Source organism: Pseudorca crassidens, chromosome 16, assembly GCF_039906515.1.
Source record: "Pseudorca crassidens isolate mPseCra1 chromosome 16, mPseCra1.hap1, whole genome shotgun sequence".
Classification (NCBI taxonomy): domain Eukaryota; kingdom Metazoa; phylum Chordata; class Mammalia; order Artiodactyla; family Delphinidae; genus Pseudorca; species Pseudorca crassidens.
Window position 1 is genome coordinate 30,703,700 of NC_090311.1, and position 19,574 is coordinate 30,723,273.

At 53.5% G+C, this 19,574-nt stretch overlaps 1 protein-coding gene across 1 annotated transcript in view; it reads left to right on the plus strand.

Annotated features, from left to right (window-relative positions):
• SLIT1 (slit guidance ligand 1) overlaps window positions 1–19,574 on the plus strand; it is a 172,395-nt gene that overhangs the window by 148,877 nt on the left and 3,944 nt on the right. Inside the window, exons 26-36 of the mRNA XM_067709847.1 lie at window positions 5,451–5,614; window positions 7,310–7,434; window positions 7,741–7,838; window positions 11,030–11,169; window positions 11,357–11,450; window positions 14,000–14,137; window positions 14,966–15,203; window positions 16,767–16,897; window positions 17,382–17,536; window positions 18,657–18,945; window positions 19,295–19,506. Coding sequence (XP_067565948.1) covers window positions 5,451–5,614; window positions 7,310–7,434; window positions 7,741–7,838; window positions 11,030–11,169; window positions 11,357–11,450; window positions 14,000–14,137; window positions 14,966–15,203; window positions 16,767–16,897; window positions 17,382–17,536; window positions 18,657–18,945; window positions 19,295–19,506 — 1,784 coding nt within the window. The remainder of the gene's footprint in view (window positions 1–5,450; window positions 5,615–7,309; window positions 7,435–7,740; window positions 7,839–11,029; window positions 11,170–11,356; window positions 11,451–13,999; window positions 14,138–14,965; window positions 15,204–16,766; window positions 16,898–17,381; window positions 17,537–18,656; window positions 18,946–19,294; window positions 19,507–19,574) is intronic.

Here is a 19,574-nt window from a genome sequence, read left to right on the forward strand (position 1 = left end):
GCTCTGGGCCCACACTGTTCTCAGCTCCTTTGCTTACCCCTGGGCTGTGCCAAGTGTCCGCTTCAGCTCCCCCATTGCCAGGAAAGGCCTTTTCAAGCATCTGGTCCACCTTTCCCTCCTTTGGGGCCCCCCTTGGTGTATTGTATCTCTTATCATTGGGCTTTACCTTTTCTCCTTCCCTGTGAAAACTGAATAAGACTCAAGGACATTCTGATCTTGTCTCTAGCTCAACATCTAGAGGCTTTGCTTTTCAAATGGGAAGTGAGCATATGTTTTGTGTCAACAAAAACCTGAAGCTGCAAAACCAGATTTTGAGCCCATGTCTGTCTATAAATTCAGACTTTCTTTAGGAGAACAGTAACATCAGGCCAGAAGCCAGATCCAACTTGTCAGAAAAAAGAAAACAACAATAAGTAGAGATCAGTTAAGTGGTAAATGCAAAACAGGGCATCAGCATTACTGATTAGAGGTGTTCGTTAATCGCATCTAAGCCCTATTTCTCTATAAAATAGCGTCTATGTATAAGAAATCTTCCATTATTATGAAGCAACCTCGTGAATACATTCTTCCCTTTATACCCAGGGTTTCGAATGGAACTAGGCAGCAGCCTGGGAAATGTACATGTGCTTGTATTTAGGTGTGTGCACATGTAATACTGATGGAATATGTGTGCATGTGCACACACGTAGCCATTATTTCCTCTGCATGAAGAGTTGCAATTATTCCATAAGGATTCCGTGAGCACTTACAAGGAGTCAAGGAGTGGGACAAGGATAGCATAGACTCCCCACATTCACTCTGGGCTTCACAAAGGCCACATGCAGTCTGAAGGGAAGTAGGCGCCCATGGCTGTGTAACAAGTCAGGGTTTGCCCAAGAGTTAGCATCCAGTGTTCCTGGCTCCCAGAGGTGCCCTCTCTTCCTACTGTGACTCTGACCTGGACCTCTCCTGTTCACCGGCAGTACACAGGATGGGGGGGTGGGCCAAGCATGTGTGCTGAGGGGGTGAGGTCCACCGTATTTAAACCCCTTGAACTTTAGACTAGGAATCAGGACATGTGGCGTTAAGTCTTTGTCCTGCCATCAACTTGCAGTGGGATCTCAGACAATTCATTCATCTCTTTAGGTTCTTTCCTCACCTGTACACAGGTTATTTCTAAGGTCTGCTGTAGTTCTAACATGCCATAATGATTGTGAGCACTTGTCACTGCCTAGGGCTTCAATACCCTGCACATCTCTGCTGCTGTTTACTTTAATATTTACTTTTACAGTTAGCTCGTCTTTCGTCCATTTGTTTATTCATCCATCCATCCATCCATCCATCAGCAAATATTTACTATGTGCCAGGTCCTGTGCCAAGGCTCCCCAGTATCATTCTTCATGTCTATAATCTGACATCTTGTTGCCCCTAATCTGCTCCATGTTGGAAAACTAGATTTCTGAAGTCATTAAGAATTCGGTGTGAAAAGTAATATGGAATGATTAGGTGAATCATGGTATGCCCATATGACAGAATAGCAAGTAGTTAATTATAATAGTTATGCCACTGTACTTTATTATTTGATGAAAACGTGGAATAGGGACTTCCCTGATGGTGCAGTGGTTAAGAATCCGCCTGCCAATGCAGGGGACACGGGTTCAAGCCCTGGTCCAGGAAGATCCCACATCCTGTGGAGCAACTAAGTCCGTGCGCCACAGCTACTGACCCTGTGCTCTAGAGCCCGCGAGCCACAACTACTGAAGCCCACGTGCCTAGAGCCCATGCTTTGCAACAAGAGAAGCCACCGCAAGGAGAAGCCCGGGCACCGCAACAAAGAGTAGCCCCCGCTCGCCGCAACTAGAAAAAGCCCGCGCGCAGCAACGAAGACCCAACGCAGCCAATAAATTAATTAATTAATTTAAAAAAAAACGTAGAATAAAGAAGACAGTGTACTCTGATTTCAGTGATGTATATATATGAGCACAAGAACTAGAAGGGAATAAATGAAAATTAGTTACATTTATGGGATGATAGATGATTCTTTTCTTTTTGAAGTTCTTTTGCTTTCATACTGAGATTTGTGCATTTCTCGTGCTTTTAGGCAGGCATTCATTCAGAAAACAGGACGCCTGCTGGTGTCAGGCACAGTGAGGGATTCATGATTCCTGCTCTCAAGAAGCTTCATTCCAGTAGAGGACAGTGATGCACACAAATAAATTGCCTGGGAGGAGGATGGGTAGAGGAGGAATAGCTCAGGTGAAGAGATTTTGAAGTTTTAGTGTATGCTAAGCTGTTCAGTTGGCACCTCTGAAACAGCCACAGGAGATCTATTTTTGTCCTGGTTACGTTAATAGAGGAAGCTCAGCTGGTCCTTGGCAGGAACAGACCGAATAGCTACTGTTTCAACTATTTCCAAGTTATACCAAAGAGCAACAACACAGGGTTATTTATACTTTTGCTGGGGGATGAACCTGACTCCACAGTCCTTTTGGATTGATGAGCAGCCTGGCTGCTGTCCTCACCACTGGTCTCAGCAGGGCCTGTGGCTCTCCACTCCCCACTGAGTTCACAGCAGCTTTTGTTGGGAAAAATGGACTCCAGGTGAAAGTGAACTGCTTGAACTACTGAAGTAGCCACAAAATCCTGCCTTTGGAGAAATTAAAGCTTGAAATGTTGAATTCAGGAGTCGCTCGCCATCTGCTCTATACAGCGACAAGTAAAGCGTGTGTTGGTCAAGCCAGAAGGCATAATTGTGAATAGCTTTGTATGTGACTTTGGTAGTTTTTATTATTCTCTATTATTATTTTTTATATTGAGTCAGAAAGGGACACTTACATTTGAGGTGCAACTTTGTTGCCATTTATGGGGGGAATTTATGCAGGAATTGGGAATTGTGACATCCTAAAACGGTCAAGGGCCTCCACATTCACAGTGGCTTCCGATTTAGTCTTTTTGGCATTTTCTCTAAATGAGCTACAAGATGGAGAGAAGAAACCCTTCGTAATAAACTCTCAACTTGTGGCTCGTTAGCAGACCACACCCCTGCAGTGTGCTACAAAAACCTGCTTTCAAATAAATTCTGTATTTATCTTTTGGATAACATAATTACATTACCTCATACTTCTTATGTTAAAAATATTAGTCTGGTGAATGTAGATGTTTTAAACATACCACTGTTTTGTATTCCTGTTATTTTTTTAAAGTCTTTGGGTTTTTTTTAACACAATGAAGCTTCAAAAAATCAAAGCGTCTGCGCTTCCTCTACCTCTGAGAAGCCCTGGTAATGTTCAGGGAAAAGAGGAAGGTGTATTCCCTGTCCCATTAACCAGGATGGATGCTGTCAGCAAATCAGGACAGAAAAATGAAATACACGTGGAGGTTGAACCGGCTTTCTTTTCCAAGCTGCATTATTCCCTCGGCGGCCATTTCAGGTTATATGTGCTTGTCTTTCTTCCCCTTCCAGATTGCAGGCTCTTTATCGAATCATAAAGTGAGCCCCAGAGATGTTAAGTGAGCCGCTCAAGGTCACCCGGGCAGTGAGCAGCTGCGCTGGGGGCCGGAGTCCAAGATTGTTGAGCCTGCTTTATAAGATGGCCGTCATCAGCTGTGCTATCTGGGGGAATTCCTGCTCAGAGTTGCTGCTGCTGTCATCAGACCCAACACGTCTCCAGGGGAACCACTTCCTCTGTATTGCCCAGACACAGGTGGAAAATGGCAGCACATCCATTTGGTACTTAATAAATGTGCCCTTTCTCGTGAGCAATATACAGCCTTATGTTTTCACCATAATGTTGATAGAAGTGAACTTCAGGCACGAGGCTCTGGTTTTTCTATTTGCTGGCTCAGAGACCGCTGGCCCCTTCGTTCCCCCAAATCCATGCCTAGTTCGTCTCTGAATCTCTCACTGTGGTTTAGTGAGAAGATTATGAGCTTTCCCACGGGATTGGTCAAAGCCTAAGTGGTTGGCGGTGCACAGTGTCAGTGTGGGGCGGGGATGTGAGGGAGAAGGCGCAGCCTTACACCGCAGGCGAGTGTTAAGTCCATACAGCCTTTTTTGGAGGGCAGCTGTTAACATTTTACATGCGCTTCCTCTGCGACTCGAATCCTCCTTCTAGGCATCTGTTCTAGAGAAATGCTCGCTCCTCACAAAGAGGCATGAACAGAGTGTTCACTGACCTTGGAAACATCCAGAATGTCTGGCAGCAAAAGCTATGAAGCGTCCATTCTTTGGGATGCTATGAAGCAGTTTGATAAAATGAGGTGGATCCGTATTGCTGACCTGGAAAAGTCTCCAAGACGTGCTGTTTAGTGACAAGAAGCAGGCTGCCCAGAAACGATGTGTACTGGAGGGATGTAATCTCTTCCTCACGAAGAACTGTGTGTACATATGGGAAAGGGTGGGAAGGCTACGCACTGAGTGTGGTGACCATGTGATCATGGGTCCTGTGGTGTAGACTTCCATGTAATGTGGATGGACTGTGGTTTACTTAACCACTCCCCCACTGATGAGCACGGGAGGTTTCCAGTCTTTCTGTTACAAACAATGCTGCGATCAATACCATTGCACAGATGCCTTTACACACCTGTGCAGGCACATCTATGAGATAAACTCCCAGAAACAGAATTGCTGGGTCAAAAGGCAACTGCATTGCTTAGATAGATATCATAAAATCCCCCTCCGTAGGAGTTATACCATCTTGCATTCCCATCAGTAACATAGGAATGTGCCTTTAAAAAAAAATTGAGGTGAAATTCACAGAATATAAAATTAACCATTTTAATGGGTATACTTCAGTGGCATTGAGTACATTTACAGTGTTGTGTAAGGTGGAGACTACTGTGTGCCGGGTCTGAAAATGGTTTACAGTGAGAATGCATTCATGTGTCTCTTGTTTAACTGAAAATGAAAAGAAAAATTAAAGAGTATAGGCTTCAGCTGGGTTCTGGATCCGGGGGCTTCCCTTCACTGGTTGTGTGACCCCAGGAAATTACTTATTCCACATGAGGCTCAGTTCCCACATCTTTGAGATGGAGAAGAGAAAACTTACACTGTGGGGCTGATGAGAGGATTAGATGCACTGACGGGAGAAGCAGCTGGTTCATCACAGCAGTAAATCTCGGTTGCTTTCTCCCCAGTGCACGCGGGAGGCAGTGCAGTCAGAGGCTCTGGCCTCAACAGCACGAGTTCAGATCGTACTTCCCCACTTTCTCTGTGCATTTGGGGCAGGTGCCTCCACCTTTATGAGTGTCAGTTTCAACATGTAAAATGGGGATAGTAGGGTGTGATGAGGACCAATCAAGATAACAGATGAGGAGTGCTTAAGACTCTACTGCCTACACAGTAAGGGCTCATTAATGGGGGCTGCTAGGGTTGTGCCAGCTCCTGGCATAATGCCTGGCACCCTAGGTACCCAGTGGGCGAAGGACCCCATGAAGCCATAATGCCTACTTCTCTCCACTCTCTGACCCAGGGCCATTGGTGCCAACCCCCTGTACTGTGACTGCCACCTGCGCTGGTTGTCCAGCTGGGTGAAGACAGGCTACAAGGAACCTGGCATTGCCCGCTGTGCCGGGCCCCCGGATATGGAGGGCAAGCTGCTCCTCACCACGCCTGCCAAGAAGTTTGAATGCCTAGGTGAGCCCAGGAGCACAAGAGGGGATGGTGGGTACCGGGTTGCTTCCCCCCACCTCCTGCTTCCCCCTGCAACCCTGGCAGAGCCTTCCAGACACTCCTGTGTCCCCGAGGTGACCGGCTGGGTGGGGAACAGGTGGCAGGAATGAGGCCCCTGCTGCTTGTTAGCATTGCCGCCCTCTTGTCCTGCCACACAACGAACAAAAGAAAGCCAGGCGGAAAATCTCAGGCCATAAGGGCTCTAATCCCTCCCTGGGGTTATGTAAGGAAAATAAAAATAGCAGTGTTTCTGGAAGCTCCAATCCTCTCAGCAGTACAAGCACTCAGGCCTCCCCTTGGTCGGAATTGTGCTCAGCAATTAGCTTAAACGCCTGAGCCACTGGACCCAGCTGCCGCTCTCCTGACATTTGTGGAAATACAAGGCCTGAGTGTGATTGGAGGCCTCACCCTGGGCATCTGTAAATAGTCGTTCAGGGATTGACGGATTGACTGACTGACTGACGGCCCAAGCCCTGGGACCCCTGCTGAGCAGGAGGTGGCGGCCGAGTGGCGGGCCCAGGCCTAGCTTTGTGTCCCCCCCAGCAGGGGGGCAGCTGTGGGAGGGCACGGGAGGCCGTGGGGCACGACTCCTGCCCTCTGCAAGCTCACAGACCACCAGCGAAAATGAAGCTGACAGCCAGGGGTTAATGAGGCGGCCCCGGGCTGCCCTGTGTGCAGGATGCTGTCACAGGAGTGACCCTTCAGGGGGGCCCGATCTGTAGCTTGGCTGCTGGCTGCTGGGAGCAGGCCAATGTAGGTTGAAACGTTTGCTAAGTATTTATTTACTGGGGTGGGATTGGTACTGGTGAAAGGTTTTTGTCTGTGTTTTTTAAAATTTTTATTGGAATATAACATGCATAACAGGAAAGTACAGATCGTAAATGAATGGCTCGCTGAATTTTCACACATTGAACTGGCTGGCGTTACTCTTTATTCCTGTGAGGCCCTAATGCTCCTCCTAGGTGGCACCCCAGGCAGCCTGGCTGCCGGCTCGTCCCCCACCTCCAAGTTCAAGGAAGGGCCACCAGTGAGTCCTGAAGGGGCTGGAGAAGGTCATGCCTGTAGCCAGAGAGGTGACGGGAAAGGGTCCTTCCCTGCTCAGCCTTGGAGAGAAACAAGTTCAAGGCCATGGGCCTTTTTTCTCCTAAGCGTGGCCTCCTCTCAGAGCCAAGTCTCCTCCCTGCTGGGGTGGCCGCCCTTGCTGTCCAGGCCAGCAGGTGACAGGGCTGGGGGTGGTTGCCTCAGAAGGGTGTGAGGGGATGGAGAAAACATCAGCCGGTTTCAGTAATGGTGACCATGATGCTGTCACACCGATGGTCCTGCCCTGACCGCCACATGGGGGCTCCCCTGAAGCCCCTTTTTCGGATTATCTCATTTAGTCCTTCCAGCCCCATGAGGCAGGGGCTGTTTTTAGCTCCATTTCACAGAGGAGGGTCCAGAGGCTGGAGAGGTGTACTGTGAAAGGCGGGGTGAGCGCGATCCAGAGGGAATACCGGCGCGGGGTGGGGGGGGGGGGCGGGAAAACATCTCCTTGGGGAGAGGGTTTCACAAACCCGTCCCTGCAGTGCCAGGATTCCGGGCCAGGGGCCGCGGGGCTCTATGCCCAGTCCTGTCCCCCAACCCCCTCCCTGCACTAACACCACTCCCACCTTGCCTCAGGTCCGCCCAGCCTGGCTGTCCAGGCCAAGTGCGATCCCTGCTTGTCCAGCCCATGCCAGAACCGGGGCACCTGCCATAACGACCCCCTTGGGGCATACAGGTGTGCCTGCCCCAGCGGCTATAAGGTGAGTGCAGGCTGTGGCTGGAGGCGGAGGGCTGCTCGAGGGCGCGGTAGAGCTGGGCTGGGGCTGTCTCGGTGGCCACTCAGCCCTCAGGGCCCAGGGTGAGCTCAGAGCGGGGCGGGGGGGGGGGGGGAGGGGGGAGGGGGGGCCGGGGGCCCAAGCGAGCATTTCATCCATGACCTAACATGTGGATGAGAGAACAAGGAACCCCCGGGACCGGCAGGCCGAGCTGCTGAGGGGCCGGCTGTCCCTGTTGGCTCACTGGCCCCTGGGTCTCCCTGGGGTCCCCATCGCTGACTTCTTCCCCAGGGCCGAGACTGCGAGGTGTCCCTGGACAGCTGTTCCAGCAGCCCCTGTGGAAATGGCGGGACCTGCCACTCGCAGGAGGGCGAGGATGCCGGCTTCACGTGAGTTGCTGGGGGTGGGGCGGTGGGGGGGGGTGCTGGAACGTGGTGGGTGAGTGCTAATGGGATCCGGCACCCAAGCCTCGGAGCCTTCCTCCTCCGAATGGGATGGCCCAGGCCCTTTGAGCTCTGGGAGATGAGGGAAAGGCCCAGCGGGAATAGCCACTCCCTCCAAATGGCAGCCAGAGGCCTCTCCGTGTCCACCCAGGCCGCGCCTCCGCTGCCCAGAGGCAGTGAAAGCACAGAGACTAGGGGCTGCCCAGGTCACACAGCAGGCAGCAGTGGGGCTGGGGCTTGGAGCCCCTGCTCCAGGCTTCCGCCTGCTCTTGCCAGGTGCCAGGAGAGTCTTTCTGGGGCACTGGGAGTCCATAGCCTAGGGCATATGCAGCGGCAGTGCCAAGAGGCAGCTTGGGGGTGTTTTCAACTCCTGTAATCGCCATTAACCCCCAAGGCCTCCAATTGAAGCCATCCACCTGCTTGTTGGGCCAGTGTTGCCTGAAGGCAGGGCCCTCAGCCAGCTGCTCCGGATCAGGCGTCCACCCGGAGCCCCCAGGAGAGGGGAGGGGAGTCCTGCCCGGAGGTGGAGCAAGTCCTGGTCACGCCCTCCGGCGGCCTCCCCCACCAGCTCATGGGTCACTCTGGTCGCACCCCGGGCATCGGTTTCCCACTGTCCTCCACATCTCGCAAGTCCTCCCAGTGCTGACATCGCCGCTCAAGCCCCCCACTCACCCTGCTCCCCCCAGAGCCTCTCAGCGAGCCCCCCAGCTTCCCAGAGCTCTCCTGCACCCAGAGCTTTTCTGAGGAGCACATAGTATTTAGCTGCTGAAGAAAAATTGCCAGCTGAGCAGATTGACTCTTCAGAAAATGATGTTGAATCTGCTGGCAGAAATGGCCAGACCTGTCTCTGCAAACCCAGATTACCAGCTGTAAAAAGAAAACACTAAACGGCCTCTCCGCAGGTGTCGCCTTGGAAACGGCGTCCTTATAGGCTCTGTGCTCCTCTGGGCTTCCGCAGCAGCTCCATCAAAGCCCCCTCCTCATTGGCTAGACTGCTAGGGGGCGTGTCTACGGAGAGGGGGCTGCTGAGAGGACGCAACTAGGAGCTCTCCCTGCTGGGCCGGGAGGGGTGCAGCTGGGAGTAGCCCCTCACACTTGGCATGCCTGCAGATTGGCGGGGGCGCTGTGGGAAGGACCCTGTTGGTCGAAAGGGGTGCCTCCCTGAATAACCCCTCAAACCTAAGGCTTACAAGGGACTCCGCAGTTGTTCCCCGAACCCCGCCAGAAGGAACTTAGCTGAGATCCGCCACCACCTGCAGGGGGAATTAAACTCCAGGACACAGCCTGCAACAGCAGGCGTCACACCTTCTTGTTCACACCCCCACCCCGCCGCAAACGAATTTTTAAAACTACAAACTGCCTGACACATTCTTAAGTGACAGCTAAAACTCTTCATGGTAAGTTTAATTTTTCATTGCAAAGAAGGTCATTTCCAGAACGCTGTACATATTATTAACATTTAAAATGAAAGCTATGACTCTTTAAATCACTCTTTTATCCTCCAGGGAAAAATCATTTTAAAATCACGTGAAGGAACTCTTGAACAGCTGCAACATCTTGCATCATTCTCGTTCCTACTCAAACTAGTATTTGTTTTACTCCCATCACCTGCCCCCCATTCTCCTTCTAATGTAATCTGTTTTCATACTAGAGGCTTTTCTTAGCACCCTGCCATACTTTCCTACCACCAAATGGGTATATAAGTTTAAATTTAAAGATTTTTACTATTTTTTGTCACCATAAACCTCTGATTAAAAGTTTCTTTTGCATTGAGTTATCATTACAGTGATCAATAATATACAATTGATCAGAACAACATAACTATTCTAAAATTTGATAATTATTACACATAAAAGGTAAATTTTATTAGACTGTATCTCTTAATGAGATAGATGGAGCTTTTGTTTGTGTGTGTGTGTGTGTGTGTTTTCTTTTCTTCTCCTAATTGGTTTATGTGTCCAGAGGTGAATATTATAGAATGTGAGAGGGCTTAGCAGCCAATCTATTCCCTTAAAAAAAATGTGTGTGTGTGTGTGTGTGTATGTATGTGTAGCTATAAATGCTGAGAAAGTTTGTTCACATAAATAAACCAATGAGATTAGGAGTTTTATTATAGCCACGTCACTCAATTACTTGAAACCCTGTCAAGTTTATATGCTAAAAATCCCAAGTGATCTGTCATCAAAAATTATTTTTAATGCTCTATCAGCTGACAGTTCCATGAGGTCTTCCTTCAATTATTTTTTAATGCACAGAACGGGAAATCTCGTGACTTGCAAAAGGGTTTGTTCATTCACTTTGGAAACATCAATATTCCTAATTGTCCCTTCATTTGGCACCCAAGGATCTTAGGCCCCAGGCACAGCCCACCTTGGCCTCGTGCTGGAAGAGGTGTGCATGAGCCTTTCTGGAGCTCTGGGGCAGGTCAGTTAAGGGGGGAATTCCATGCATAACATGAAGATGTGGAAATTAATTTCTCAGACCTCTCTGACCCACAAACCCCTTGGAAAACCACAGTTGTCCCAGAGGGAAGTGTACCCCGGTTTGAAGATTGCTGATCTCCAGGGCTCTCTGAGACCTGACTCCTGCTTACCCCCAGTCCTGTTCTCACCCCATTCCTGAAGTATGTGCTCCCCAAGCCCTGAACTATTTAGATGACCAGGTACCCTCCTGAAGGATGGACTGTAAGGCTCTCTCTCCCCCAGGCTTTTACTCCCACTGTCTTCCCTCCCCTTCCTCTACTCCCCTGTCAGAGTCCTTGGCTAACTCATCACCTCCTCCAGGAAGCCTGCCCTGACCACTCTCTCCAAGGGGGAGCTAGGTGTCCTCTGCCCCTTTGTCCACCCTCCCCAGCCTCAGTTGTGCACCGTTCTGATACTCACTGTCTCTCCTTTGGTTGCCAGTCTCCTCGTCGTCTCCCCCGCTAGACTGTGAGTGATCTCATGAGCACAGGAGCACAGGGCTGGTCTTGGTCACGTCTAACCCCCAGCATCTAACAGGGCTTGACCCAGAGTAGGGACCAAAACTCCAGGATGATGCTATTGACCGTTGGCCACAGGCCTCCATCAGTGCCTCAGGACAGCTGCTGCCCTGGCAGTGGGCCCACATGCCTCTTCCTCCTCCCCTGCTCCCTACAGGTGCTCCTGCCCCTCCGGCTTTGAAGGACCGACGTGTGGGGTAAACACGGACGACTGTGTGGAACACTCATGTGCCAACGGGGGCACCTGTGTGGACGGCATGGGCAGCTACACCTGCCAGTGCCCCCTGCAGTACTCGGGTAAGCGTGGCGGGGTTTGAGCGTCTGCAGGGAGGTGGAGGCCAGTGCACGTGCCCTGAGCCCCTGTCCCATGGGCGGAAGGGCTGGGACCCTGCCTCAGTGTCTGCAGGAAGTTTCTGCTGGGCCGGCTGCCTGGCGGAGCACATGGGGCAGCTTCTCTCCTGCCTCTCCCCAATTCTTCCCCCAGGAACGGCCTGTGAGCAGCTGGTGGACTTCTGCTCGTCGGATTTGAACCCGTGTCAGCACGAGGCCCAGTGTGTGGGCACCCCAGACGGGCCCAGGTCAGTGTTGCCCATTTCTAAGGCCAGGGAAGGGCATGGGCCCCCACGTCACCTTTCCTCTGCCCTCCCCAGCCTGTTTCCTCACCTGTCAGGTGGGTTTGGTCTTGGCTGTTCAGTTCCTGCCAGTCAGTGTCAGGGGCAGGGTGGTGGTAGTTTTAGTCGGACAGACCTGGGTTTACATCATGACCCAGAATGGGTGGCTTGACCACTCTGAGCCTCAGTTTTCTCATCTGCAAACTGGGTGCACCAGTAGCTTCCTCCTGGGGTGGTTGTAAGGAATAGATAAGCAAATGCGTGAAAAGCACTTACTTCCACGTCTGACATTTGAAAAGTGCTCAATAAAGAACTATTGCAGGTCCACAATTTCTCATCGCCAATTACAAAATGCACAAAACTCTGAAAACCAAAAGCCATCTGCTAGCAAAATCTGATCCGATCAATGTATTTGGTATTAAAAGCTGACCTGTGCTGATACGAAGCTACTTACAGTCACCATTCATCCCATGTAGTGGGAATATGTGTAGATTTTGCAGCAGAATGTGAACATGTTTAGTTAAGGGGCTGCCCCAGATCCAGCTGGCACGTTACATAATGTACAGTTATACGTGTTGTATTACCTTTCCCAAATCCAGAAAGTTCTGAATTTCAAAACCTGTCTGGCTTCAGGAGGGTTGGATAAGGGGTCCTTGACTGTTGTCACCATCGTTGTTACTGGCATATGTGGAAGTGCTTTGTCACTGGAAGACTGGGATGTGAAGGTCACGGGGTTTTTAAGATGTTGCTCCCATCTGCAGTTCTGCAAACATAGTCTCATTTCTGGGACCCTGTTCCAGCAGTCAGGGCAGCACAATGGTCAGGTCTTCTTCAGGTCTGTGGCTGAGGGACCCAACCCCAGCTGCTCGGGCAGAGGTAGGGGATGGAGTCCCCCAGGGACTCAGTCCAGCAGGAGCTGCCAGAGCCTCCTGGGCAGGAAGTGAGAGCCGGGGGACACTGAGGCCCAGATGCTAGGTCAAGGGGCCGCACAGGAGCCTCCATCCAAATGGTGGACAGACGCCGCGCTGCTGGCTGAGCTGCCGGGTGGGGTGGGCACAGCAGACCAAGGAGCGGTGGCAGAGCAAGTGGCATGCACACTTCTTAGAGGGGCTGGACCTCAGAGGGTGGAATAAAGCAGGACTGCACGTGGTCCGGGTGGATACTGCTCAGATAGTCCTTCACACCACAGAGAAGGGGCACTCGGTGGGTGTATAGTTCACCTTCACTCAACTTCCTGTCTTGGAGGAAGGACTGAACTGACATAGACTCAGCTGTGCCTGGTGTTGTACCTGGACCCCAGCAAGTATTCAGTACACACTCACTGGATGAATGGATAAGGGAATGACAGTGAACGAGTCTGTGGGTGCGCAGCTACTGTAACATTTTTCAGACTGCAGCTCAAGACCCAGTAATAGATTGTGATCAGTTGGGTGGGTCAAGGTTAACGTTAAAAAAATTAAACAAAATATCAGAGAGCATCATGCCCTTTTATATAGTAAGGATAAGTATTTTGGCATGAAACTGATTGCAGCGGGCTGTGTGTGTGTGTGTGTGTGTGTTTACTGGGTACAAAGGTATTTCTTCCCTCTTGAAAAACACTGGGAATGAGTTAAAAAATCAGGCAGGAGCACCTACCTGCCAGGTTGTGTGGTTGAGCCGTGGAGTTTGCAGTTTGTAGTCTGGAAGGGTTTCCTGCAAGGGGTGTTCACCGGAGGCTTCCTGGAGGAGATGAGGTACTGGACCGAGGCAGGGAGAGAGAAGAGGGTAGTCCAGAATCAAGAGGTGTGAAGGCAGAGAAGTGGAGCGAGGTGCGGGTCGCTGCCTGTGGAAGCAGGTCTGACTACGGGGTGGCTTGTTATGGGGGCAGCCGGACAGGGAGCATCTGGCAGGGCTGCGACTGAACAGGGGTGGAGGAGTGTGCTCTTTATTTGATGGGCAAATAATTGGCAGAAATGGACTGACTCAGGCGAGCAGTGGGCCACAGTGTGAGCCAGGAAGCTGGGACCTGGCCTGGAGTCAGGACGTTGTGGAGAGGCGGGCACTAGCGTCTGAGGCCTGGGAGGCTGGGCCGGTGCAGCTGGGAGGCTGGGGAAGAGGGATGGGTGAGCCCCATGTGACTCAGAGCCATGCATTGGCTGGGGTTGGGGAGGGGGGTGGGGGCAGCGGGGCACGTTGAGAAGGGGCTGAAGGTTGACCTTGGATGTGCTGTTGGTGCTAAGGGTGGTCCTCCACCACAAGCGCCCGTCTCCTCCACCTCCTGGGTGTCCACCCTTCCGGCCCAGAGCAGCCCCCTCCCCCGCCTGCAGCCCACATAAACTCTCTTCCTGGACGGTCTCAGGACGGGTGGGGGCATCTTGACATCTAGGGCTCCGTGTGACCTCCTGGGGGACCCCACAGACCCCCAGGGCCATGAGGCTCTCTGCCACACACACAGCCCTGGGGCCGCACAGGCTCCTGGCCGAGCTCTGGGCTGTGTGTGGGGCTGTTGACCCAACCCCGCCCCCCGCCCACCCCAGGTGTGAGTGTGCACCTGGTTATGTGGGTGACAACTGCACGGAGAACCGGGATGACTGCGAGGACCACCGCTGCCAGAATGGGGCCCAGTGCGTGGATGGAGTCAATGGCTACTCCTGCCTCTGTGCTGAGGGTTACAGGTGAGCGGCCCCGGGAGGCACCATGAGTGACTGACTCCTCTTAGCTGTCAGCTCTGGGACTGGCAGGGGCCACCCTGGGAGCTTTCACCGTGGCTATGCCAGTCACCATATGTGTGGTCTGGGGAAAGTTCATCAGCAGCTCAGAGCACAGGCAAAGGGTCCCTACCCTGACTGGTGGAGGGAGCGGGAGGTGAGTACAGATTACTGGGCAGCGCCCCATCACTTACCTGCCCAGTGAACCCCTGAACACATGCCCTGCATTAAAGGTCATTTACTTTTGCATCTTGGTCTCTCTGGGAGGCTGTGAGGGGAGGGCACCTGCCCTCCTTCCGGTCACCCACCTTCCATGCTCTGCTTGTGTCTTTTTTTTTTTTTGCGGTATGCGGGCCTCTCACTGTTGTGGCCTCTCCCGTTGCGGAGCACAGGCTCCGGACGCGCAGGCTCAGCGGCCATGGCTCACGGGCCCAGCCGCTCCGCGGCATGTGGGATCCTCCTGGACCGGGGCATGAACCCGTGTCCCCTGCATCGGCAGGTGGACTCTCAACCACTGCGCCACCGGGGAAGCCCAGGCTTTCCATTTCTGACAAGTGCTCAGGTGATGTTGGTGCTGCTGGTGCAGGGACCACACTTGTTTCTCACCTTGTTCCTCAGCATCTTTCTGGCTCTTAATTCTCTTAGGGAAAGTGTTCATTAGGAGCATCTTCTGTTACTTTAAAGCAACAGTGGTCCCAAGATGTTTAGTGAGTTTCTCTCCAGGACTGTGGGAGAGGAAGATGACCCCTTGCTCCTTGGCCCTGCCTTCTCTGACCCGCGTCTTTTCCCGCTCAGTGGGCAGCTCTGTGAGACCCCTCCCCGCCCGCCTGCCCCCAGGAGCCCCTGTGAGGGGACTGAGTGCCAGAACGGGGCCAACTGTGTGGACCAGGGCAGCCAGCCCGTGTGCCAGTGCCTCCCGGGCTTTGGCGGCCCCGAGTGTGAGAAGTTGCTCAGTGTCAACTTCGTGGATCGGGACACTTACCTACAGTTCACCGACCTGCAGAACTGGCCACGGGCCAACATCACACTGCAGGTGCGTGCCCAGGGTGTGCGTTACAGAGGGTGGTCCGGCAGCAGGGGACCCTGGCCTCAGGTCAGAGTATCGGGACAGCTGGGAGCACCCTGTGTTAGTCAAAACTCTTTGGATGTGGGTATCAGGATCTCAGCTTGAGCTAGTTTAAGCACAGTCGGAAAGGTTATTGGGTCACAAAACCAGTCTCAGGGAAGGGCAGGGGTGGAGGTGGTCTCATGGGTGACTGGATCCGGAAAACCAAACTTACCAGGATCCTCTCCCACCATCTCTTGTCTCAAAGACTCCCCTCAGCTTCAGCCTCCAATGCTGCAGACTGGCTTTCTCTATGTAGCTGGAACACGGCCACAGCTAGCGCTGGGAGCCCTTATTTTCCATTTATGTCTTGAATTCCATCTGAGAACATCGTTATGTTGAGGGATAAAGAAGCAAGTTCTACTTCAGCAGCATTGTTTGCTAAATGTTTCTTGGGGAGGGACAGCGGATTGCATTGCACTTCACAGGAAAAGAAATTAAACTCTTCTTTAGTCATCCCTGTTCCCCAAATTCCATTCCTTATCCCAACTGCCACATCTTTCTTCTCTCCTTTATTTGTCCTCTTCTCCTTCTTTTCTCTCAGAACCTTTCAGCCTCTCAAACATGCCCACTCTGCTCTCCTTCCCTTGATCACCTCTCATAAATTCTATCCACTACACTGTCCACACAGCAAGACCACAGCTAGCCTAACTGCTCAACAGAATAAAACTCACCAAAACCCTGCCCAGCCATTGCCTCAGGCACATCCTTGGAGAGGCTCAGTTTATCCCACTATCCCCACCGCAGGCTCTTCCCCGATAGCTCTAGTTGGACAACAGTCAACAAGCTCGGATCGGAGAAGATCTCCGATTGGCCTGCCTCAGGTCACATGCCCATCCCTGGACCAACTACTGAGTCCAGGGAGATGGGGTGCCGTGGTCCAGACTGGGCCATGTGCCAGCTCTACAGACTGGGGGGTCAGGGTCTTTACCAGGAGAGGAACAAGGCAGGAAACAAAGATCATGGCTCCTACAGCAGCATAGAGGCATCTCCCTCCCAAGGCACAGCTCCAGCTTTTGCTCGCATGGCTCCAGTGACAGGTGCTACCTTCCAGGTTTGGGTGGCTCTGGCTGTTGGAGAGTCTTCCTGAATCTGTCCTCTGTAGGTCCCGTCCTGGCCCCAAGGCAGCTCCCTGAGGCCCACAGAACAGGATACCCCACATCCTGTCTAACCGTCCTCTCTGGGCAGGTGGTCCCAAGCTGTCTTACCTCCTGGCACAGAGTTTCCAGGCCTCAGCTGGCCCATCTGCCCTCCCCTGCCTGGCCCTGGCCAGACCGGCTGTGGATGGAATTGGAGTGGGGTGGGGGTGGGGGTGGGGTGGGGCTGCCAGCCTGGGACAGCGCCCCCTGGAGGATGTTTCCCTTGGGGAGGCAGGGGAGGACTGTTCTGCACACATTTCTCTTTTAATTGTGGGTCCTCCGTCTGCCCCGCCCGCCAGCCTGTGCTGCTGCTGCGTGGGGTGGGGTGGGAGAGAAAGTGCCGTTGCCATAGGTCTCCACAGCAGAGGACAATGGGATCCTGCTGTACAATGGGGACAGCGACCACATCGCGGTGGAGCTCTACCAGGGCCATGTGCGTGTCAGCTGTGACCCGGGCAGCTATCCCAGCTCTGCCATCTACAGGTACGGAGGCCTTCTTCAGGCCCCCCAACTGCCCTCAAGGGCTGGGGGGCTGCCAGGGAGGGGTCTCCTGAGCCAAGAGCAGGTGGTTATCGGCACTACCAGAGACCTGGGCTGCCCGAGCAGAAAGGGCATTCAGACCACCGAGTCCAGCCCCATGCTGGGTCCGAGGCTCCCTGGGGCCTGAGCAGTGGCCCCATCCTTCCCCGTCCCACAGCCGCCACACAGGGAGCTCCTCAGTGGGGAAGGGAGGCTGATTAGTTGGAAACCCCTGCCCCAAACTTCTCGGCTTTCCTGAGAGAGTGCCCAAAGGGGAGCAGGAGGGACCAGGTCAGAGGCCATCAAGTCCCCACAGTCCCCTCTGTTAGATATTTGGTTTCTTGGGAATCAGCTGCTGGACCAGTGGCCTTTCTGGGGAGGTGCCTAGGCGGGGATGGGTCCAGCTGAAGGCCATTCCCTGGGGCGGGGGCACCCCATCTTCTTCCAGTGCCGAGACGATCAATGATGGGCAGTTCCACACCGTTGAGCTGGTCACCTTTGACCAGATGGTGAATCTCTCCATCGATGGTGGCAGCCCCATGACCATGGACAACTTCGGCAAACACTATACGCTAAACAGCGAGGCGCCCCTCTATGTGGGAGGTGAGGACCTGGCCTGGGTGGAGCTGCAGCTGGCCCTCCCCGGGCCACTCCATCAGGTGGTAGCAACAGACATTCCAGGTGGGGCCTCTGTTGCTCTCTGGCCTGAGCCTTGCCAGGCTCAGGAGAACTGCCCTGTGGGGGACATTCCAAGGTGGTAGTGGGGGAGGGTGCTAGTGAATGGCCAAGCTGCTGGCGGGTTGTCCACCTTGCCTAGAGCCCGCACTGCTCTCTGCCCAGCCCAGACTGACAAAGAAGGATGGGAATGTGGGTTGGGCTTGAGGCCTGGCTGGGAGGGGGCCTGGGCTTTCCCAGCTACCTTTTGCACGGAAGGCACCTTTCCTCTTGGCTTAGGGCCAGAAGGGGCTTGTCAGTTGTTCAGGGTCCATTCTCGGGTCCCTCAGAGGCCCAGGCACGGACTCCCTGCTTCAACTGGGTACCTCCCAGATGGACTTGCAGGCTTTGTGGCTAGATGACCCCATCCAGCACCCGAGAACATTTCTAGGTCTCGATGAGACAGGTGTCTAGATGCAGTGGGGCCGCCTCAGTGCTGCAGAGGGTCTTGCCGAGACCTCGGCCAGGAGGGTGTGAGAGATGGAGCCCTGGATTCTAACCCCAGCTCTGCTGTTTACTAGTTGTGCAACTTTGCGCAGGTCCCTGAGCACTGAAATCGAAGGGGTTTCAGCAACTCCGACGTCAGAGGGCTGCTGTGAAGGGATGACCACAAAAGTGGGGGACAAAATGCTGTACACATGAGTTCTGGGCCCAGGTCCTTTGCTGCTTTTGGGGTCTCTGGGAGGTAAAAGCTGGTGTTCTGGGCAGGAGCCCTGGGTGAGGGCGGCCAGACTCAGGCACCCAGAGCATCACTTGTCAGCTGGCTGCTGCCAGGCCTGGCACCCCCAGGCTCTGATCACAGAGGAAGCAGCTTTTCCGTTTCTTCTGGGAAAGGAGTCTGGACCCTCCAAGGTGGCAAAAGACATTGGCCCAGAGTTGCAGAGACTGAAGGACAGATGCCGAGGGCAAGAGGGAACACTGTAGAGATGCCCAGTGGACCTCAGAGGTGGGTGCCAGGCAGGGTTTGAGCCTAACTCAGCCCAGCTCTGCCCCCTCCCCTCCACTCCAGGGATGCCAGTGGACGTGAATTCGGCCGCCTTCCGCCTGTGGCAGATCCTCAATGGCACGAGCTTCCACGGTTGCATCCGAAACCTGTACATCAACAACGAGTTGCAGGACTTCACCAAGACGAGGATGAAGCCAGGGGTGGTGCCAGGCTGCGAGCCCTGCCGGAAGCTCTTCTGCCTGCATGGTATCTGCCAGCCCAATGCCACACCAGGGCCCGTGTGCCACTGTGAGGCCGGCTGGGAGGGCCTGCACTGCGACCAGCCAGCCGACGGCCCCTGCCATGGCCACAAGTGAGCCTGGGCTGGGCTCAGGGAACCCTCCCCCACTGCCCACCTGCAGGTTCCCTTCCCTTCCCTGCATGTTCCACTTCCCCATGGTGAGGAAAGACTGTCTTTAAACTCCAAAATTGGAACATGTGGCCTAACACAGGGTTTTATTAATTTTTTCTGGCTTTCAGTTTTTATTAACAGGAAAAGGACCCTAGGGACAAACAGAGAATCACATTTTGCTCCCTTTGTTTCAATTCTGGGAACAGAATAAGACCCTGTGAAGCCCGAGGCTGGGGGTGTGGGGTGCCCTCGGGTGGGCTCGGATTGGCTGTGGCCTGTCCTCACAGCGCCTTTTCTTTGTCCCCTGCAGGTGTGTCCACGGGAAGTGCATGCCTCTAGATGCTCTTTCCTACAGCTGCCAGTGCCAGGATGGGTACTCGGGGGCCCTGTGCAACCAGGCTGGGGCACCTGCAGACCCCTGTGGGGGCCTGAGGTGCCTGCACGGCCACTGCCAGGCCTCAGCCACCAAGGGGGCACACTGTGTGTGTCACCCCGGCTTTTCGGGCGAGCTGTGCGAGCAAGGTCAGGGGCCCCCCTCCTGACATGCCCTCTCCAGGGTCCCTCCCCACAACGTGCTTTAGTGACTTTTC